Source organism: Astyanax mexicanus, chromosome 2 (genome assembly GCF_023375975.1).
Source record: "Astyanax mexicanus isolate ESR-SI-001 chromosome 2, AstMex3_surface, whole genome shotgun sequence".
NCBI classification, from domain to species: Eukaryota; Metazoa; Chordata; class Actinopteri; order Characiformes; family Acestrorhamphidae; genus Astyanax; species Astyanax mexicanus.
Genome location: NC_064409.1, coordinates 19,208,775 through 19,228,037, shown reverse-complemented (window position 1 = coordinate 19,228,037; position 19,263 = coordinate 19,208,775). Strand labels below are relative to the sequence as shown.

Here is a 19,263-nt window from a genome sequence, read left to right as displayed (position 1 = left end):
TTATGATACACAGTGTTTTTCGTGTTTTGCCTCGCTGACAAAATGCACCAGGAGTGTTCTGATGTCAACCTTAAATTGAAAGTTAAGATCTTAAGATGTTACTTCATCTGTGTGGATTACATATATTTCAGCTAGAGGGCTCAAAATTGTTTACTGCCTATACCATGCCTATATAATGCCTGTCAGCTCTTTGAAAACGGGTTTCAAAAAACACTAAGGGTCTGAGTCAGACACATTCATGCATGTGCACAAACACATTAGCTCATGTACCATGTGCCCTACATTATCACTCATATAACTGCTGTACACAGCCACACCTACTTTGAGTAAACACAGCTGATGCAATAGTCACAGCTTGCTTCTCTGCATGTCATTTCTTCTGAAATCAAGGCTATTAAAATTAGTTTATCCTACTTTGTTGGACTGACTGTCCTTCACAGTTGAGGGAAGGCTTTTTACAACATTTTTGAACATTGCTGTGAGGATTTAATTGCATTCAGCTAAAAGAATGTTGGTGAGGTCAGGATGGATTTGATTGATCACCACCTTTCCTCCTCTCCAACACCTCTCCAGGCTGTTATAACAACATTTAGCAATGTTTTGAAAAGGTTGCAGTAAAAGTTAGCCTGTAACATTACAGAAAAATATGTTCTGAAAATATGAGACAATAATTATAACGTGGCATTACAACGTTATTAGAACATTTCTCACATAACCTAACATAACACTTAATGGAGATTAGGAACTTTCTTAGGACATCCACAAAAAAACTTGACATATAGAATGTTCTAAAAATGTCAATCAATCAACAATAACATTAAGAAAAGGTCGTAATTTGTTAGATGGGCTGTTCCACTGCTCAATGTTTAACTAAATTCTTTTGGCAAGACATTGCGTGCTGGGTGTGCCTTTGCACATCTGTGTCAGCAATGGGTGCAATGTAGGCCTGTCTCAATAAATGGACATGTCCTCAATCTTTTTATTTATGCACTTACATATATTGTGACTGTGTGACCCAGTAGTGCGGAAGCACAGAGAGACAGAGACACAGGAAGTAAATGAACTCAAAACGTACCTTTTTTTAGGAAAAAAAGAAAGATCAACACCCAAAACAAGAAACACAGTAACAGCCCAGTGCAGCTCTAGTTGATTAACATTAGTGTTTCTTAGGTTCTAAGGTGCATTTTCCTTATGATATTATGTTATCATTATGTCAGTACCATTTAATGTTCTTAAGATGCCAACAATATCATCAAAAACATTTTTACAAGTAGTGTATTTAAAACCCTTGCTAATAGATTCAGATATGCTTTACATAACATTTAGCTCCTGTATTTTGAATGCAGTGTTGCATGCAGTAATGTGCTGTGTTCAATCCTGGCACTTGCTTGGCACACTGCAAGCCAGGCTTTGCCCAGCCCTACACCTTCAGTACATTCCTGCAGTCCTTAGAAAGTCAACATATCAGATGTATTTAATCAGGCACAGTGACAGGCCAGCGCTGATGTTTATAGAGGGTATTATTTCATTAAGAAAGCTATCTTATGTCTTAACATGACTCTGACTCTTTGCCTCTCTCTCTTTCTCTTTCTCTCTTTAGGATTCGTCCACAGCTGGCGAAGGAGAAAATTGAAGGATGTCACATTTGCACATTCGTGACCCCTGGAGAACCCCAAGTGGTTCTGGGAAAGGACAAGGCCTTCACATACGATTATGTGTTCGACATGGACTCTCAGCAGGATGCCATCTACAGCAACTGCACTGAGAAGCTCATTGAAGGCTGCTTTGAAGGATACAATGCCACTGTCTTTGCATACGGCCAGGTAAGCTATGCTAAGAACTGTCTAAAAGTGTTTTCACACTTGTGCCAAATGCTTAAATACACACTGAGGCTGATTCTGAGCTTGTTTGAGGCAGGGACTTTTTTCACTGCTTTGCATTCACAAAAAGAGCTCTAAACACCTAAACGGTACGTTAAATTTTCTGAGTACAAGTTTGCAAATAGGTGGAGATAATTTGCCCCCATTCCCTGCTTTTTTAGGCATTTCATCATTGTTTGGATTTAAGAAACGGCTCTTTTGTGATGCCTGAGCCAGTATAATAGCCAGTATAATTTTCACCAGTACACACACTCACTCCACAAGTTACCGCAGTATCTTTGTTTGTTAGCTTTATTTGAATATACTGATGGAAAGGGTGCCACTGTGTTAATTCAAAGCAGTCACCTTACAAAATGAACCAGTCACGCAACCGCACACATGGCACAGGGAGCAGGTAGCCTCCACCCCTGCAGCAGAACCTACCAGGGTCTACACAAAGTGCAACAAGTGAAATTGTGAAATTGTAGTGTGAACACACCCTAATACAAACACTCCTCCCATGACAGGCTAGATTAAAATGCTTAAAGCTACAAAAACTATGGGTTAGGTAAGTGTTAACATTCTAAGATGCTGCATTACCACAAAGATTACGAGACAAGATAGTAATTCTCTTATTGATGTACTTTGAGTGCAGCAGAATTGCACAATTGAACAAAAAAGAGCTTACAGCTGTGCTTGTCTTTGTGGACCGTGTTTCATATCAGCCACGAGGAAAAGCAAACAAGCCGTGAAGCCTCTGTCAACACTGCAGCAGCAGACATGTTTCAACAAGCACCTTGTGGGGGGGATGATATTGCCTGATAAATTAACCAAATGGGCTGATCTTCAGGAGTCACGTGTGTGCTATCTGTCAGATAGACTTGTTCTGTTTCTCTTTCAAAGCACAATTACAGAACCACCCAAGAATTCCTAAGGAGGCGAGTTTGATTCTCCTCCCTGCTCTCTCCTCACTCAACACCCCACTCAAAAACTCATTTACCTCTTGCCCCTTCCACTCTGCCCTACCCCTAAAAATTGCACATTCAGGCCTAGTGGTAGAGGGTCTTAAATCTTATGAAGTGTTAGGGCAACATGGTCTTTGATAGACATACTCCAAAAGGATAAATATCAGAAATAGAGCTGGGTGATTTGGTGCAAATGTTATAATGGAACATAATGTTTTGACTTCTAGACAAAATGCATCTGCAGTTGCAGTTTCTTAAAAACTGTTATTGAAGGACTCTTGTCACGCACAGCACAGAGTTTTTCTTTTGTAGCACATCATCCAGTTTAAGATGATTTTCACACTCTTTGTAAAGAAATGTACACTTGGGTCAGTGTTTTTTAACCCTGTAAAGTCAAGTGCACCATATATGATACAGAATTGTCAAAAAAAAATTGCAATCTTATCAAAAATAATAAGAATATAACAACTTTAATAACTAGTAAAACATTTCATAAAGAATTAAATAAGATCAGGTTCATCTGATGCCTGTTGGGTTATCCATGCTCTGCATGCACCAGAAAAAAATGCAAATACAGTTTTGCAATTTGCTTGAGTTTTTTTTTATTTGCTTTTTTTACAGCAGTTTTGAACTGTGAACAATACATTCTGATGTAACATAAAAATCCTACATGCAAAGTTTATTTCATTTCTTTTTGTATATTATTGTTTAGAAGGTCAAATTAGTTCTACATTTTTTTAAACAAAACATTTCTAGCAATTATTAAGCATTGATGGTATCCTCAAAATGCTTAAAAAACTATATAAATAGGCAATAGAATAGGATAATTGATCATCAAATTGTCATTGCCCAACTCTAGTCAGATAATAAGTTAATATGGCTGCATAAATGAACATATAATTCCACTAATGTAGTACTTTAGTATATTTTTGGTAAAGATTACGATATCCATTGCTTTTACATAATCTTTATGTATCTTTTGTGGTACGTCCCTGTAGTTGGCTAGCTATATTTCCCCTTCCACCTTAAACCGTGCAATGAAGCAGATACTGTGGCTGCGGCAATTAAGGGGGAAGTGATGTCAAGAAAGAAGAAGCTCCCTATCACCAAGAAAGTAGGGTGATAGGTGATAAGTTATTTTTGCATCAATTATACAATTATTAGAAAAATATATACAATGCCCTAAATGTAGCGAGCTTACTGAACTTTATCAGGCTGTCAAAGTCACCTACAGAGCACCACTAGTAGCTGCCATTACTTAGTAGAAGTATTTTAACCACTTCCCCTTGCAATGTAGCTCCAAGTAGACGGGTGACACTCGAAAACAAAAGGTTGGGGTCCAAATTATAAATGTGATGGGGTCTTATTCTGTGCTCCCACTTCTTATTCCACACTGTCAGAATCTTTCAAGAGCCGCTGTGTGGAGAAGGGGGCATGACGTGTGGATTTGGGCCCAGCGTTGCATTCCTCAAACAGTGGCCATGACAACAGAGACCCCCAAACCCCTTTTGTCTGCCTGGTTACTCCTTTCCTTAGACAAAGGAAACAATCCTGCCCTTTTTTCTTTTAATAAAACGCTACCTCAATCAATCAGCTTCTACCAGCAGTGATGTGTCAGCTTTAGATAATGGGCTTTAGATTTAGTAAGCAATCAGAGAGCCATGTTGTTTTCCAATTTAAAAGACTTAATACATAATAAATTCATTTACAGCACTTTGCTTATCCAATTACTCTATAATGTACAGATAGGACTGCACATTTATCATATATTAGGTTAACCTATTTCAGTAGACAAATGCCACTTGTCAAAACAGTTAAAATATGTCTGCATACATTTTAATTTGTTCTAATATTATACTTCAGAGACACTATAAGGAACTTATAATTCAGCAGGTCTCGCTGCTGGGTGGTGGCTGGAGGTAGTTAAGTAAAGCTAAGCTAAATAAACAAAACTGTATTAAAAAAAATACTTTTTTTTTAAAGTCAAACGAGCGCTGGATGTAAATATACACAGAGTTCTCTCCTGATTTCTCTCATTTATTTACAGTAAGCTTAGATGGTCAAATTTCTCTAGCACTAAGGCTGTGCTAACAGGGGTTAGGAGCAGGCTACTGGCAGGTAATTCTCCCCTATTTGTTGGCATGCTGAGAGATACAAAAGCAGTATGTGAACTTGACTCTTGTTATGCAGTGTTACACATTTTTGCCAAGAGGATTCATGTAGTCAAGTAGTAATTGCATTTCATATGGCATTCTCTATTACATTCAGTGTACCATCTACCATCAACATGATTCTTTAGTCGATATTGTAAGGTAATATTGCTACAAAATTTAGCTTTAGATCGCGATTCCACCAGGAAAATAGCAATATTCATGGTAAAAGTCTTTGATTTAAAGTAAAAGTCTTTAGCATAAAAGCCCTGTCATTAGCCCAGGTGTTGTCGCATCTTGACTCTTGCAGAACCTGCCGTGTGTAGGAAGGCAGGGGTGGTGTCAGACTTCCGGGTAACTGGAGGGGACAGACCTTGTGATTGTGGGGAGGATGGAGGGGAAATGTGAATCAGCTTCTTCTAAAAGAAGTAAGAGCGCTGGTATTAGAGTTCTTTTAAAGACAGGTGGAAGCTGGTGATTGGTCAAGGTAAGGTGACGTAGCGTTAGATTCTCCTGGCAGAACTTACACTATACTCATATTTTCAGTATTGTTGGAAAAATTGTAATTAGATATATTTTCCTAAAAACGTCAAATCTTAAACATGGATGTGGTCAAACACCCCTTCTCTTATTTCCTCTCTTTCAGACTGGCTCGGGGAAAACGTACACCATGGGCACAGGTTTTGATGTGAGCATCAGTGAGGATGAATGTGGGATCATTCCACGAGCCGTCACTCATCTCTTCAGAGGCATCGAAGAGAGGCGTCAGGCTGCCATCGATCAGGGCCGACCTGTACCCGAGTTTAAGATCAACGCCCAGTTCTTAGAGGTGAGAACATCTATCTCGCACCACATCGGGCAAAAACACAAAAGGTTGAGCATCATCTTCTTTTTACCACACGTGTCTGAGTTCAGTCTGTAGCGTTACCATGCGGTGCTGTGCATTACTGAGGTCGTTCGTTCACTCTGTTAGTGCGCACACCGAAATATTGCGGTTCTTCCGGGTGTATCGAACCATACTGCCCGAACCGAATGGTTTGATAAAATACAGAGAACCGCTAGATCCCTACTATTAAGTATAATGAATTACAGTAATTACTGAATAACATTGTTGGGATGTCTTTAGTCATACTTGAGGCAAGAATGTGAGTCTAAAGTTTAGAGGGGTTAAATAATTTATGCAATATAAAGTTTACATTTCACATAGACAAGGTTTGGTTATAACTGGTTCTTTTAGTTAAAGCTCCAGGCTAAAGCAGAGACTCTGAAGCAAGAACAACAGTAATGTGAAGGCTTGAAGTCAGTAATTGCCAGATGATTGACAGTGATGTTATTTCTGGCCTGAGTGAAAGTAAGGCAGCAGACTTATCTCTCAGTATCAGCACTTAGCTTTAAATTTAACCCCCAGATAGTGCTCCACAGCAGCTGCTGGCCAAGCATGTGAGGAATGATGTTGACACGTCTTTATAGATTGCAATGTTATCTTGGCATTCGGAGACGAAGACGCATTTGATTACGGCAGATGAAGCTGTCGTGTGGAGATATCTATGAGATGTCTATGAACGTCTAGACTTCTCCAGCTTCTTCAGGCCTTACGAAAACCACAAGGTCTTAACTGTCAATGAGCCTATTTAGATATTTATGTGAGGTAATCATTATTAGCTCTGTTGTTTGGGTTGCAGCTGTACAATGAGGAGGTGCTGGACTTGTTTGACACTACACGGGATGCAGAAGCCAGAAAGCAGAAATCTAATATTAAGATTCATGAAGATGCAACTGGAGGGATTTACACAGTGGGAGTCACCACACGGACAGTCACATCTGAGGCTGAGGTAAGAAATAGAGTGTGTGTGTGTGTGTGTTTCTCTACAGCATAAATCACATAAAAACATCACAATAATTTCTTTTTCAGTTATACTTTACTGATTGTTAAGAAATTGGATAATTTTTTTAAATAAAAAGTTATTTAAATTACAAAATCTGAAGGTCACTATAGACTTGTATTTTCTTGTTAAATTGTTTTTGTCAACACATACCAATGAAAAGCGATCTTTTATTTATAATATGTGTTTATGTATGTTTATCTAAATTCTTAGTTCAAATACATGCTGTTAAATGTTATTCACTTTTTTATTTTATTATTATTATTTATATATATATATATATATATATATATATATATATATATATATATATATATATATATATTATTTATTTATTATATATTATTTTATAAACTGTTTGACTTTTTGCTTAAGAACTTTATTTAACTATTTAGTCCACAAAATAACAAACCTGAACACTGTTATAATAGTGTACAATTAAGCAATTAACCCCATCCCCATATATTATTAAATATCAAATCATCATAGTAAAAAATAAGGTAATTACCAAAAGAAAGCCAAATGAAAATGGTATAATAGTGAATTGAGAGAGAGGGAAGGCAGACCTCATTCCCTAGGGTTGAACAGTATGTAAGAATTATGGGGAGATTTCATAAAAAAATAACTTTACAGGATATATTGTTTTTTTTTTGTGATCAGCAGTTATATTTTAGCCTCTGTTGAGACAATTTGATTTTGTTTCTGATAGTGGTGACAAAGACCTCCCCTTTTACATGATATACAGGAGTTGTTTACCTTCGCCATCTTGTTTGCTAGGTACTTCAAACGTCTTCTTAAAAAGGATATATTTGTGTCATTGTGTCAAATTTTTTTATATAAATGAGAAAACTCACTGTTTGTGGTTTTTAAAACATATTACAATGTACTCCCTCATATGGTAAATATATTCTTCAATTATTACTTTTTTAAAGTTGAAATGATAAATCATAATACAAAGGAGACTATAAAAGAACATATTTATAACTCTGAGACTTTTTATTCATGAAAATGTTATTCATTTCCAACAGAATTAGCACTTTTCTTAGTGGGACATGTTTTATCCACATTCTCAAGAATTAGTAATTTCCAAATGTTTGTGGACACCACTTCAAATGAATGCATTTAGCAGTTTTAAGTTGCTCACATTACTGGAACTGATGTTCAGATGCACAAACACCACTTGTTTAGCACCTGTAGAAAAGTATAGCTACTCTTTTCGCTGAATGCAATTCCTCTCAGCAAAGCTACTCAAACAAATGCAAGATGAGCTTATTCATGTTTTTGTGATTACTGAAGAAACAAACTATGAATAACAGGTGTCCCAGTACCTTTGTCCATATAGTGTAGTTATTGACTACCTTTATTTTTTTAATTATTCTTTCACTGCAGTAATGTTCTGCTGTTTTCCTCGCTGTTGTTACAGATGATGCAGTGCCTGAAGCTGGGTGCCCTGTCCCGCACTACAGCCAGCACTCAGATGAACGTCCAGAGCTCACGCTCACATGCCATCTTCACCATCCACCTGTGCCAAGTCCGAGTCTGCGCCTCCGACAACGTAGGTAGTTCCACTGGCACACAAGAGCCAGTCCTCCCACTCACAACTCCCAGACCACAGCTTTAAAGAGACTGAACATAAATCACCTTTTTGATCTGAAAAGAGAGCATTACACAGTCTTCCTATAGAAGACAGTTTTTGTTACTCATGCAGTATAAAAGCTCAAAACAGCATATGATACTGATACTGAAATATTACTCATACTATGTCCATCCATTTAAACACAACTTTTTGGGGCTCTAAAGTGGTTCAGCGGGCAAAGCTCTGACATTATAATCAGGAGATCGCCGGTTCGAATCCTGTCCATGTACCTTGCCATCAGCTACCGGAGCCCTGAGAGAGCACAATTGGTTTTGCTCTCTCTAGGAGGATGGATGGCACTCTCTCCCCACATCACCCAAAAATGCTTGTGCTTGTCTTCACTCTCCTGGTTTTGATGAATTACTAGTCATAACTAGTAATTTTTGGATCACTCCAGTTTTAAGATTTTTTTTTTCAATTAATTATAATAACAGGTTAAAAAATAATGTTTTGAGCAGAAATATTAGTATATATAATGCATTGTTGCATCTCCTGTACAGTAAAGCACCATAAACAGGCATGTGCTTGTCTTCACCCTCCTGGTGCATTACTAGTGATATGGGGAGTCCTAATGATTGGGTTGGGTAACTGGCCGTGTAAATTGGGGAGAAAATGAGAAAAAAATTAGAAATAATATAAAAAATACAACTTTTTGAATTCTTCCAGTATTAAGAAAATCAAATTTGTGCAAGGTATTTTAATTAAATAACAAATTAAAAACAGCAATCACGAATACTGTTTTGACAGGTTGGCATCTGTCTTTACCAATGTACTGTAATATATTCATATTTTATTGTATGATATTATATAATGACTCTTCTTTATCATGTTCCTTAGAACAATGAGACAGACAACAGACTGGCCAACGGATCTTCTGAGATGAACGAATTTGAAACCCTCACTGCAAAGTTTCACTTTGTAGACTTGGCTGGTTCAGAACGACTGAAGAGAACAGGAGCAACAGGAGACAGGGCTAAAGAGGGCATCTCCATCAACTGTGGACTGGTAGGCCTCATATACGTACAATGATGATAAATTACTGTATTAGAAGTCTTGAAAGAAGAAAGAAATATAAGCAGGTCTTCTAAACAATGTATTAATTAATTTATATTTCAATAATGGCATCAATATTAAAGTCTTAGACAAGCATGTGTTTCTATGCTAGCCATTCATATCCCACTGCTTCTTAAAGCAGGCAACACGAGCAGCATCTGGTGGGCATTTGAGGAACTGCAGCACATAAGATATATCTGCAAGTACCTGATACTGAGGGGTTATTAATTTTATTTTCTGTACATTTTATTTTTGAAGCTTGCTTTAGGTAATGTCATCAGCGCTCTGGGGGACAAAAGCAAGCGCTCCACGCATGTGCCTTACCGTGACTCAAAGCTCACACGCCTTCTTCAGGATTCCTTAGGAGGAAACAGGTCTGTATCTCTGGATTGTCCAAATTATTTTAGCTTTGAAGTGATGAGTAATATATATAGTTATCTCCTTACCCCAAATATAGTTGCCCACCCAAGATACAAATGTACATATTTATACTGGAACTATTAAGCTGATAACAGACATACTGTATCAGTAAAAAGTTTGGACACATCTTCTCATTCTTTTTTTTTCCTACACTGTATATTAATAGCGAAGTCATCCAGACTATGAAAAACATGTAAGGAATCATGTAGTAAACGTAAAAAATGTTAAACAAAGTGGGTCTTTTTTAGGGGTGTTGTTACCTTGAAGTTTCTGAGGCTGGTAACTTTGATAAACTTATTATGTTCAACAGAGGAAACTCTTGCTCTTCCTTTAATGGGGTGGTCCTGATGAGAGCCAGTTTCATCATAATGTTTTTGATCCTTATTTGATTGTTATTTGATTGTTGATTGTGATAATTATTTTCTTTACTTAGTCTTCTTTACATACAATGGATCATTACTCAAATAGGGCTATTCTCTGTATATTAAATCTACCTCTTTACAACACAACTGACTAATTAACTCTTGACAAGTTCAGCACAGCTGTTAACTGAAAGCCTGAATTCCAGGTGCCTCTACCACATAAAACTTACTGAGAAAATGCAGCCAAGATGTGCAAAACTGTTATCTAAGCAAGAGGAGCTACTTTGAAGAATCTAAAATATTAAACATATTCTGGTTTCTGTAACTCTTTTTGGTTAATAAATAATTTAGTTTTTCTTTATAGTTTGGATGATTTTAGTATTAATCTACAATGTAGGAAAAAAAATTGAAGGTAACAACATTTTTGTAGGTGTTTGAAACTATTTCTCACTTTCTTCTCTCTCTAAACCTCCAGTCAGACAATGATGATAGCTTGTATCAGCCCCTCGGACCGGGACTTTATGGAGACCTTGAACACACTGAAGTACGCTAACCGGGCTCGCAACATCAAGAACAAAGTAGTGGTGAACCAGGACCGGGCCAGCCAGCAGATCAGCGCCCTCAGGACGGAGATAGCTCGGTTGCAGATGGAGCTCATGGAATACAGGACGGTGAGAGAGGCAGGATGATGAGGGCTGTTAAATCCGTTCAGTATAGCTTACATATAAAAATATACATTAAATATTCATCAAGAATCTAATGATCCTTTATCACTTTCAACTACAAACACTTCCAACTACAAGACCTTTATGTGTACATGCTATCTATACGGTTACATCAACCTTTTTTATACTTGTTACATAACATGACATACTGTATAACTACTAACTGCTTAGATTTAATATATTTAAATTTGTTTACTAAGTGATTTTTAGGGTATTGATAGGAAGTTACGGAGTTATGGAGTTGCCAGGTACAGGTGGTAGCTATGCTGTTGCCATGTGGTCTCTGTAGTATCCCAGGTGGTTGCCTTTTATAAAATGGAATGAAATAATAAGCCTGCAAAAAAGTGTCAATCCCAAACATTTCTCTTAAACTCATGACTAGAGTGCATTTGCAAGTAGGACAGAATGTTACTTAAAATATATAAAAATTGTGAAAGAATACATTTCACTGCCATGTCTGATGTTTCACTATGCATTATTTACAGCATTAGTCTTTCATTAGTCTTTCATTTTCTTGGAGGTACAGAATGTTATGTTTTTTTGTTTTTTTTTTTTCAGTTTTTCTGTGACTTTTATATGTCTACTATCAATGTCAAAATAATAGTATATCGACCGAAATTAAGAAATATTTTGTGATATGAATTATGTTCAATTCGTTGAGCAGTATGGACAAGTAAGGTCCAATATGCAGAAGACATTGAGATCTGTATTCATCACAAAATGCAAAACAAAGTCATCTTGTATCGATTGTTTATTGTATGTAGTGCTGAAATGTCACTGTCTTGTGTTGTGTGCATGTTTATAGGGTAAGCGTATGATTGGAGAGGATGGATTGGAGAGCATTAACGACATGGTCCATGAGAACTCCATGCTGCAGACTGAGAATAATAACCTGCGTGTGCGAGTCAAGGCCATGCAGGAGACCATCGATGCTCAGAGAGCTCGGCTCACCCAGCTGCTGAGCGATCAGGCCAACCAGGTCCTCGCTAGAGCAGGTAACATCTTACATGCAATTGTTGCACTATTGAATTTAAAGCTTCTTTTATTTGTATTTGTTATTTTTCTGTTAATGTATTTGTTACATCTTAGCTGTAGACATCAGACGCATTATTAAACTACACTTGTAATGAGTCTTGCTATGTATTAAGGATCATTCATCTCTGATATTCTAATATACTTTTCAAGGAAGAGACATTTTCACGTCTGTAATGTTAATATTTGAATTAAGGGTTGCATCAAATTGACATTTTTTGTCCAAAAATGGCAACCAAAAAAAATGTTATAGTGCAAATAGTGGAAGTGACTAAATGAATGATGAATGAACATGCTCGGTATTCCCTATTTGGCCAAATGTTTTATTTGCTTTGGCTTTGGTTTGTTAATTTCAGTGCCAAATAATTTATTCAGAGGTGTCGTTCAGAAATGCGTTCTGAACTGTGTTCTGTGTGTTCACTACATTACTAATATATAATACATAATATTTACAAACACATTATGGGATCATCCTGCAGAAGGTGTAAGCTGTTATTTGTGAGGATTACATTTCATGATGCTAATTACAGACTGTTGTTTGTGGTTCAAACTACATTTTTGTGCTGTTGTTCCGCAGGTGAAGGGAACGAGGAGATTGGAAATATGATCCAGAACTACATCAAAGAGATTGAGGAACTCAGGTAGAGTACAGTGGGTTCTGTTCATTTCTCTGTGGGCCATAAACTGTTTCTAAAAAGTCTAAAGAATGCTTGTCTCTATATTATTACTGTTCTCTATTTGTGCTCTATTGCACTGTGTGTTATCTGCACACCAGTTTGTATATATAGCTGAGGTGTCAATTGATAAGAAAATTGAATTGCTTTCATCACAGCAATATTCTGGGATTAATCATGATTAACCTCAAGTTAAAGTGCAATTTTTATTTTTTGGGGAGAAAAAAAACAATATATATGTTTTAAATTGTATTATAAAATATTAGTGCAGTTTTAAAATCGAAAGGTTTTAGGCACTGTTAGCTTTGAACATGAGCTCAGACAGAGAAGCTTTAATTGAGCAAATGATCCACAGCTACTGCAGCACAGCTCACAGTGGCTTAACAAATAAACAATTAGAAGAGGAAACATGGCAAACTTATACTTCAGCGAGGCACAGTGGCAGCTGTGTGTGCATGTGTGTGTGCGAATGTGTGTGTGTGTGTGTGTGTGTGTGTAAGAGAGAGAGAGAGAGAGAGAGAAAAGTGGATAAGGCAAAACAACACAGACAAAACTCAGATAACAAGATTATGAAAACTTAACTGGGTTAAAAATTTGTGGTGTCAAACTTGAAAATTAGATTTAAATTGATTCAATTCATTTCAACCACAGTGTTTTGATACACTGCTTCAAAGTATGTGTATTGTGCTGATTTGAGATCTCAGAACTGTGTTTGTTGTCTTCAACATGACTGCTTCATTTTAAAAGGTAAGCAAATTGTTTTAATTCAACAGAACAACAACTATGACTAGGCAAGGAGCACTCACACTCACACACATACCTCACGAAAGCGCACAGAAAACAGCCAAAAAAACACTGAAATAAATGGGCTCTATAAACACCAATACCTCTTTTCCACCAACAAAGTGCTGGTGCCGGAGCCAGAGCCGGTTACTGCGAACCTGCAAACATTTTAAGAACCGGCCCGTGTTTCCACTGCTCTAAGGAGTCTCTCACTACGTAGTGAATGTGGGCGTCAACAGAAGTCGGGGGAGGATTTGAAAACAACACTGCGGAACCAGAGCTCCTTTGAAACTTGTGCTGCTATCATCGATAGACCACTGTTGATTCTTTTTCATTCATTTAGCTGCTTCTGCTGCTCTTAGCTGTGAATGGGGGTGAGCTTTCCCCCAGAGACGCTTCAACGCTCCGCCCTTTGGCCGCTCGCGTCACTGGTTCGCTGGTTCCAGACCAGCAAGATTGTGGGGCCAGAACGAAACTGGCTTTTCTGGCTGAGAACCTGCGATTTTGCGGTGGAAACGCAAAGAACCCTTTGGGTTCTATGCCGGTGGAAAAGCGCCTTAAGAGACTGGAAACATCTGGGACTTATAACATAGGGGTGGGGCAAAAAACTAGACAGTTGAAAACACTGATGAAATGGCGGGGCTAGGGCAGAGACTAAACAACAACAAAACAGGGTGAGAGAAGGGAGAAACAAACAGGCTAGAGAAATTTTAGAAACAGTCAGAAAAGCAAGACAGGAAAAGGAAGGACAAAGAAAGAAAGAAACCAAGAGAAAAAAGGGCTAATATGACACAAACCTTTTGGTGTAATTGTTTGTGCTTTCTGACTCCAGGGCCAAGCTACTGGAGAGTGAGGCTGTGAATGAGAACCTGCGAAAGAGCCTCTCTCGAGTCTCCACGCGTTCCTCTCTGTACGGAGGACCCTCGTCTTTTATTCCTCCGGAGAATGGGGCCTCTGACATCATTGAGATGGCCAAGAAAGACCTGGAGAAGCTGAAGAAGAAAGAAAAGAAAAAGAAAAAGAGGTGGGTTCCTCAAACACACAGCGCTGTGGGGTAAGAGCAGCGTGATGGGATTTACGCAGTCTGTGGGATGAGGGGAGCGTGTCTGGGTATGTTTTGGGTAATTACCCACCGGCTCTGTGCCCTGCCCATCTACTGTTCAGGCCCTGTGCATAGCTTCTGCTGTTACATTTTACTATGCTCCATTACTGAGAATGACAGCTATGATTATAACCACAGACCTTATCATTTTTCCCATGGAAAGCAGTTGGCAAGCCCTACAAAGTCGTCAGGCATGGGTTGGGTTGTCCTTGCCTCTTTTATTGTTTATTGTATGGTTTCAGGCACACAATGGTTTAAATATAGCCCAAATTATATTGAATAAATCTGTCTTGAGACAAGGAATTATAGTAAATGCCTTTAATTTTATAAATCAAATTATATTAATATTTAAGTAAAAGAATACCATGAAAGCATATACTATTATTCCCTGCCTGTTACTATGTAGCAATTTATTTTTGTATGACAGAACTCTCACATCATCTTTTGTGTGAGTCATCTTGTGTGTCATCTTGTGACATATCAAAGCCTTGTAACTCCATGTAATAGATTTTACTAGGCTTTTTTTTGCAAATAGACCAATAGAAATGGCCCAAATCATATTGCTTCTTATTTTTTGCACAAAAATCCTCCTTTAAATTTGGTGGTCAGGTGATTATATACATTTCTATTTAGTCTTTAGTAAAATAAAGATTTCAAATACTTGTTGAAATTAGATGAAGAAAGAAAAGGCTACAGATTGAACAGTATAGCACACAACACATATTTAAGTTAAAACTAACTGTGGTTTTACAGTGTAGATATACAGCTCTGAAAAAAACATAAGAGACCACTTCAGTTTTTGAATCAGTTTCTCTGATTTAGCTATTTATAAGTATATGTTTAAGTAAAACGACGGAAAACATTTCTCCCAAATTCCAAATAAAAATATTCTCATTTAAAAAAAAATATTTAGACCTTAATTAATGTAAAGTAAAGCAGTTTATACTCATAAAGTTTTAGGAGTTTGGTGGAATAAACCTGGTTTTCAATCACAGTTTTCATGCATCTTGGCATGTTCTCCTTCACCAGTCTTACACACTGCTTTTGGATAACTTTATGCCACTCCTGATGCAAAAATTCAAGCAGTTCAGATTGGTTTGATGGCTTGTGATCATCCATCTTCCTCTTGATTATATTCCAGAGGTTTTCAATTTGGTAAAATAAAAAATAAAAAAATTCAAGTGGTCTCTTACTTTTTTTCCAGAGCTGTATTAAAGATATTAAAGTTATTTTCTGCACATGGTATACCTGAAGCAGTGAAGGTTCTTTCACCCACCTGCTGTTCCTTATTGTACTCTCTTACTCCCACTCACATTGAACACAGACTCCAGCAGATGGCAGAATGTACCCATGAGGACCCTGAGAATGACAGGTGTGATTGAATTGCTCTTCCGTTCTGCCCTTGACACACTAATGCCACTCTTAGAGATACAGGTAGCTGCCATCCCTGGTGGAATAGCTTCTCATCATATTCTTCTGCATTTTTCTCATGCCAAAATCAACACCTCTTCTGTACATTGCATTTTTCTTTGTCTTTTATCTATATGGTTCATTCTACTTTCCAAAATTTAAGGAATACCCTGGAGAAGTGCATTGTTACTTTTTAATTAAGTTTTTTGCCATTTAGCTCCATTCACCCCTATTTACTTTAGACTTACTTGCGGGCTCCCTCTAGTGGTTAGCAGTAACTCTATGAGAGGAACCATGGTGTAAGTAGATGCTCTATAACATTACAACTGTGATTATCTATGACGATAGATATCAAAGTTGTGATGTTATTTGCAATAAAACACTCCCTTTTGTAAATTTCGAATAAAAGAAGCAGTCACAAAAGGAACTCTCTATGAAATTCATTACCTTGCATTAATATAAGCCAATATTAGTGAAATTAATAATGTATTGTTGCACCCCTAAAAAAGTAAATTTGATTTCTTTCTCTTTTTTAATCACTGATTTTTGTTGATTGTTGTTCTCTCCATCTAACAGGAAAAGTTCACTAACACATTCACTAACAACATCATAAGGACAGTGAACTGAAATGCTTGGGAGTGATTTTGGTGATCCTTGCATTAACAACCTCGCTTTGTTGACAAGATCAAGACTGTGACTAAATCAGCATTGCTGAGGTTCTTGGGTGTTGAGTATTTGATTTCCCGTCTTCTTAATCTGTATTTATGTTACAGTGTCATCAAAGAAGAAGGCCCTGATAATGACCAGCCGTCAGACAGAATCAGCGAGGAGGCAGAGGCGGTATGGTTATGTTTTAGTCATTTATAGCGTATATTACTATTCATTTTTATTTTTTAAAGAAGAACTCTGATATGAAATTGACTTTGAGTGTAGTATCACATGATGAAGAGTACTAACTTTTGTTGAATAACCCACCACTGCTCTCCCACAGGTTTCTGAGATCCAGCAATTTTGTGCAGTTTGTCCAAGCAGGCTAGAATAGGTTTAATGGGGCATATTTTGCCCCTGCAGATAAATCGCTTTTTACACTTTTATCCAGGCTCAAAGTAGCTCCACAGCTCATTGGTAGAATCCGAAGAGCCCTGACATTTAAAACGAAGCATTAATAACTTTAAAAGTGCAGAAGAAGTTTATTACAAAACACTGTTTACAACACATAGCGTAGGTTTATCTCCAGGCGCCGCCACCTATTTCAAGCCTGGATAACATATTTCTGCAGGGGCAAAATATGCCCCTTTAAAACCCATTCTGGCCTCCACAAAATTGCTGGGTCTAGAGTTCTCCTTTAAGGTGAATCATTGCAGGCATGTCATCATTACTGCATTATGGATGTATTGCACAGTATAGGGACATGACTTCATTCATTTTAGCTGAACTTAAACTTGCATATTAAATCAAGGTGTAATTGTGTCATGATGCTGTCATATTATCATTATATCAGTAGCATAATATGATCTTACAATGACAGTAATATAATTTATCATTTATTCTTTTTTCCCAGGATAGTATTTGTGGTCCACAAAAATAGGTTTTCATGACATGCTGCAATTTTTGTGCTTATTTTACGCATAAAATATGGCTGTATACCTTACACTGTAAATTGTATTGTATTTTATTTTATTTATAGATTACATAATGAGCATTGTTGTGCAGTGCTGTTATTTAAATGACAAAAATATAGTCAATATCTACTTGTGCCTGATGTTATAGGATGGAAGTGATCACGAAGAGGGAGATGACGGAGAGGGAGAGGCGGAGGAGGACGAGATGGAGGCGGAAGAGAGCTCAGACGAGTCCGACTCGGAGCAGGAAGAGAAAGGTAAAACATAGTGAATACATTTAGTCACGGTACAAAGAAATCCATAAGAAGGTGAAGGCAAAAATGTCCTTAACTTTGAAGGGAAAGTAATATAAAAATCCAGCCAGCAATATGTGTGCGGCCTGGATTGTTATGCTTGCCAACTGGAATGTGTTACTGCATTGTGACAACTTTAGAACTTTCCAAATGTGCATTTACTGCACCAGAAATGCTGCTTTTTAAGTTTATTATCTCTTACATTTGTGATATAGAACACCTTTAAATTTAACGCTAAATATCAAGATTTATAGGTACCCATCAAGGAGATAAGTCAGAGCTGGTTTTGGTATTGCTATTTAGTAAGGACAGGTACTAGAAATTCCGCCATCAAAATCAGAGGGGTAAAAGTGGCTTTGGTGCATTCCGATTACAGCGCAGCTACAGGTTCCAAACACTGAAGCGAACTAAAACCTGAAAACAGATCTACATTTTTCATTGGACAACAGTTTGCACTACTACAATATTCACAAACACAATAGATTACACAATACAAAAAACGAGACCACTTAAAAATTAGTTTATTTGATTTTACCAAATTGAAAACCTCTGGAATATAATTAAAAGGAAGATGGATGATCACAAGCCATCAAACCAAACTGCTTGAATTTATGCACCAGGAGTGTAAAGCATAAAGTTATACAAAAGCAGTGTGTAAGACTGGTGGAGAAGAACATGCCAAGATGCATGAAAACCCTGCATGAATAAAAGGGTTTGTTCCACCAAATACTGATTTCTGAACTTTCATTTCATTTCTTTGCATTATTTGAATTCTGAAGCTCTGCATCTTTGTTGTTATTTCAGCCATTTCTCATTTTCTGCAAATAAATGCTCTGTTTTTTAGCAGTGGACTGTCAAGCAGACCTGGCCAACATTACGTGTGAGATTGCCATTAAGCAGAAGCTGATTGATGAGCTAGAGAACAGTCAGCAGCGTCTTCACACTCTGAAGCAGCAGTACGAGCAGAAACTCATGATGCTACAGAGCAAGATCCGGGACACACAGCTGGAGAGAGACCGCGTGCTGCACAATATGGGTATGCTGTTCTTTTCAGAACTCATTGTAGGTTGTATAAATTACATTTGTTCATTCAGACAAATTACTGCGCAAAAAAGCAGATTTATGGTCATCATTTGTTTTATTTTGGGATATCAAGTAGCTCACATTTCACATCATTACTACCGGAACAGTGGTGAGAATCAAAATATTTTAGTATAGGACCATTCTATTAACCAAGTGCTGTAGCCAGCTAAAGGAATAAGATATTTTAGGCAGTGTTTTTAGTGGCTTGTTG

General features: G+C 37.4%; 1 protein-coding gene across 12 annotated transcripts in view; it reads left to right on the top strand.

The window, feature by feature from the left end:
* LOC103029962 (kinesin-like protein KIF21A) overlaps positions 1-19,263 on the top strand; it is a 64,442-nt gene that overhangs the window by 24,736 nt on the left and 20,443 nt on the right. For 6 of the 12 annotated variants that reach the window (XM_049473655.1, XM_049473658.1, XM_049473660.1 and 3 more), the window contains 14 exons: positions 1,601-1,823; positions 5,621-5,803; positions 6,657-6,806; positions 8,281-8,412; positions 9,331-9,498; positions 9,805-9,920; positions 10,804-10,999; positions 11,859-12,048; positions 12,663-12,726; positions 14,375-14,566; positions 15,969-16,016; positions 16,828-16,894; positions 17,825-17,933; positions 18,814-19,005. In XM_049473655.1, coding sequence (XP_049329612.1) covers positions 1,601-1,823; positions 5,621-5,803; positions 6,657-6,806; positions 8,281-8,412; positions 9,331-9,498; positions 9,805-9,920; positions 10,804-10,999; positions 11,859-12,048; positions 12,663-12,726; positions 14,375-14,566; positions 15,969-16,016; positions 16,828-16,894; positions 17,825-17,933; positions 18,814-19,005 — 2,030 coding nt within the window. The remainder of the gene's footprint in view (positions 1-1,600; positions 1,824-5,620; positions 5,804-6,656; positions 6,807-8,280; positions 8,413-9,330; positions 9,499-9,804; positions 9,921-10,803; positions 11,000-11,858; positions 12,049-12,662; positions 12,727-14,374; positions 14,567-15,968; positions 16,017-16,827; positions 16,895-17,824; positions 17,934-18,813; positions 19,006-19,263) is intronic. The other 6 variants (XM_049473663.1, XM_049473656.1, XM_007234949.3 and 3 more) reach the window with 3 other exon arrangements.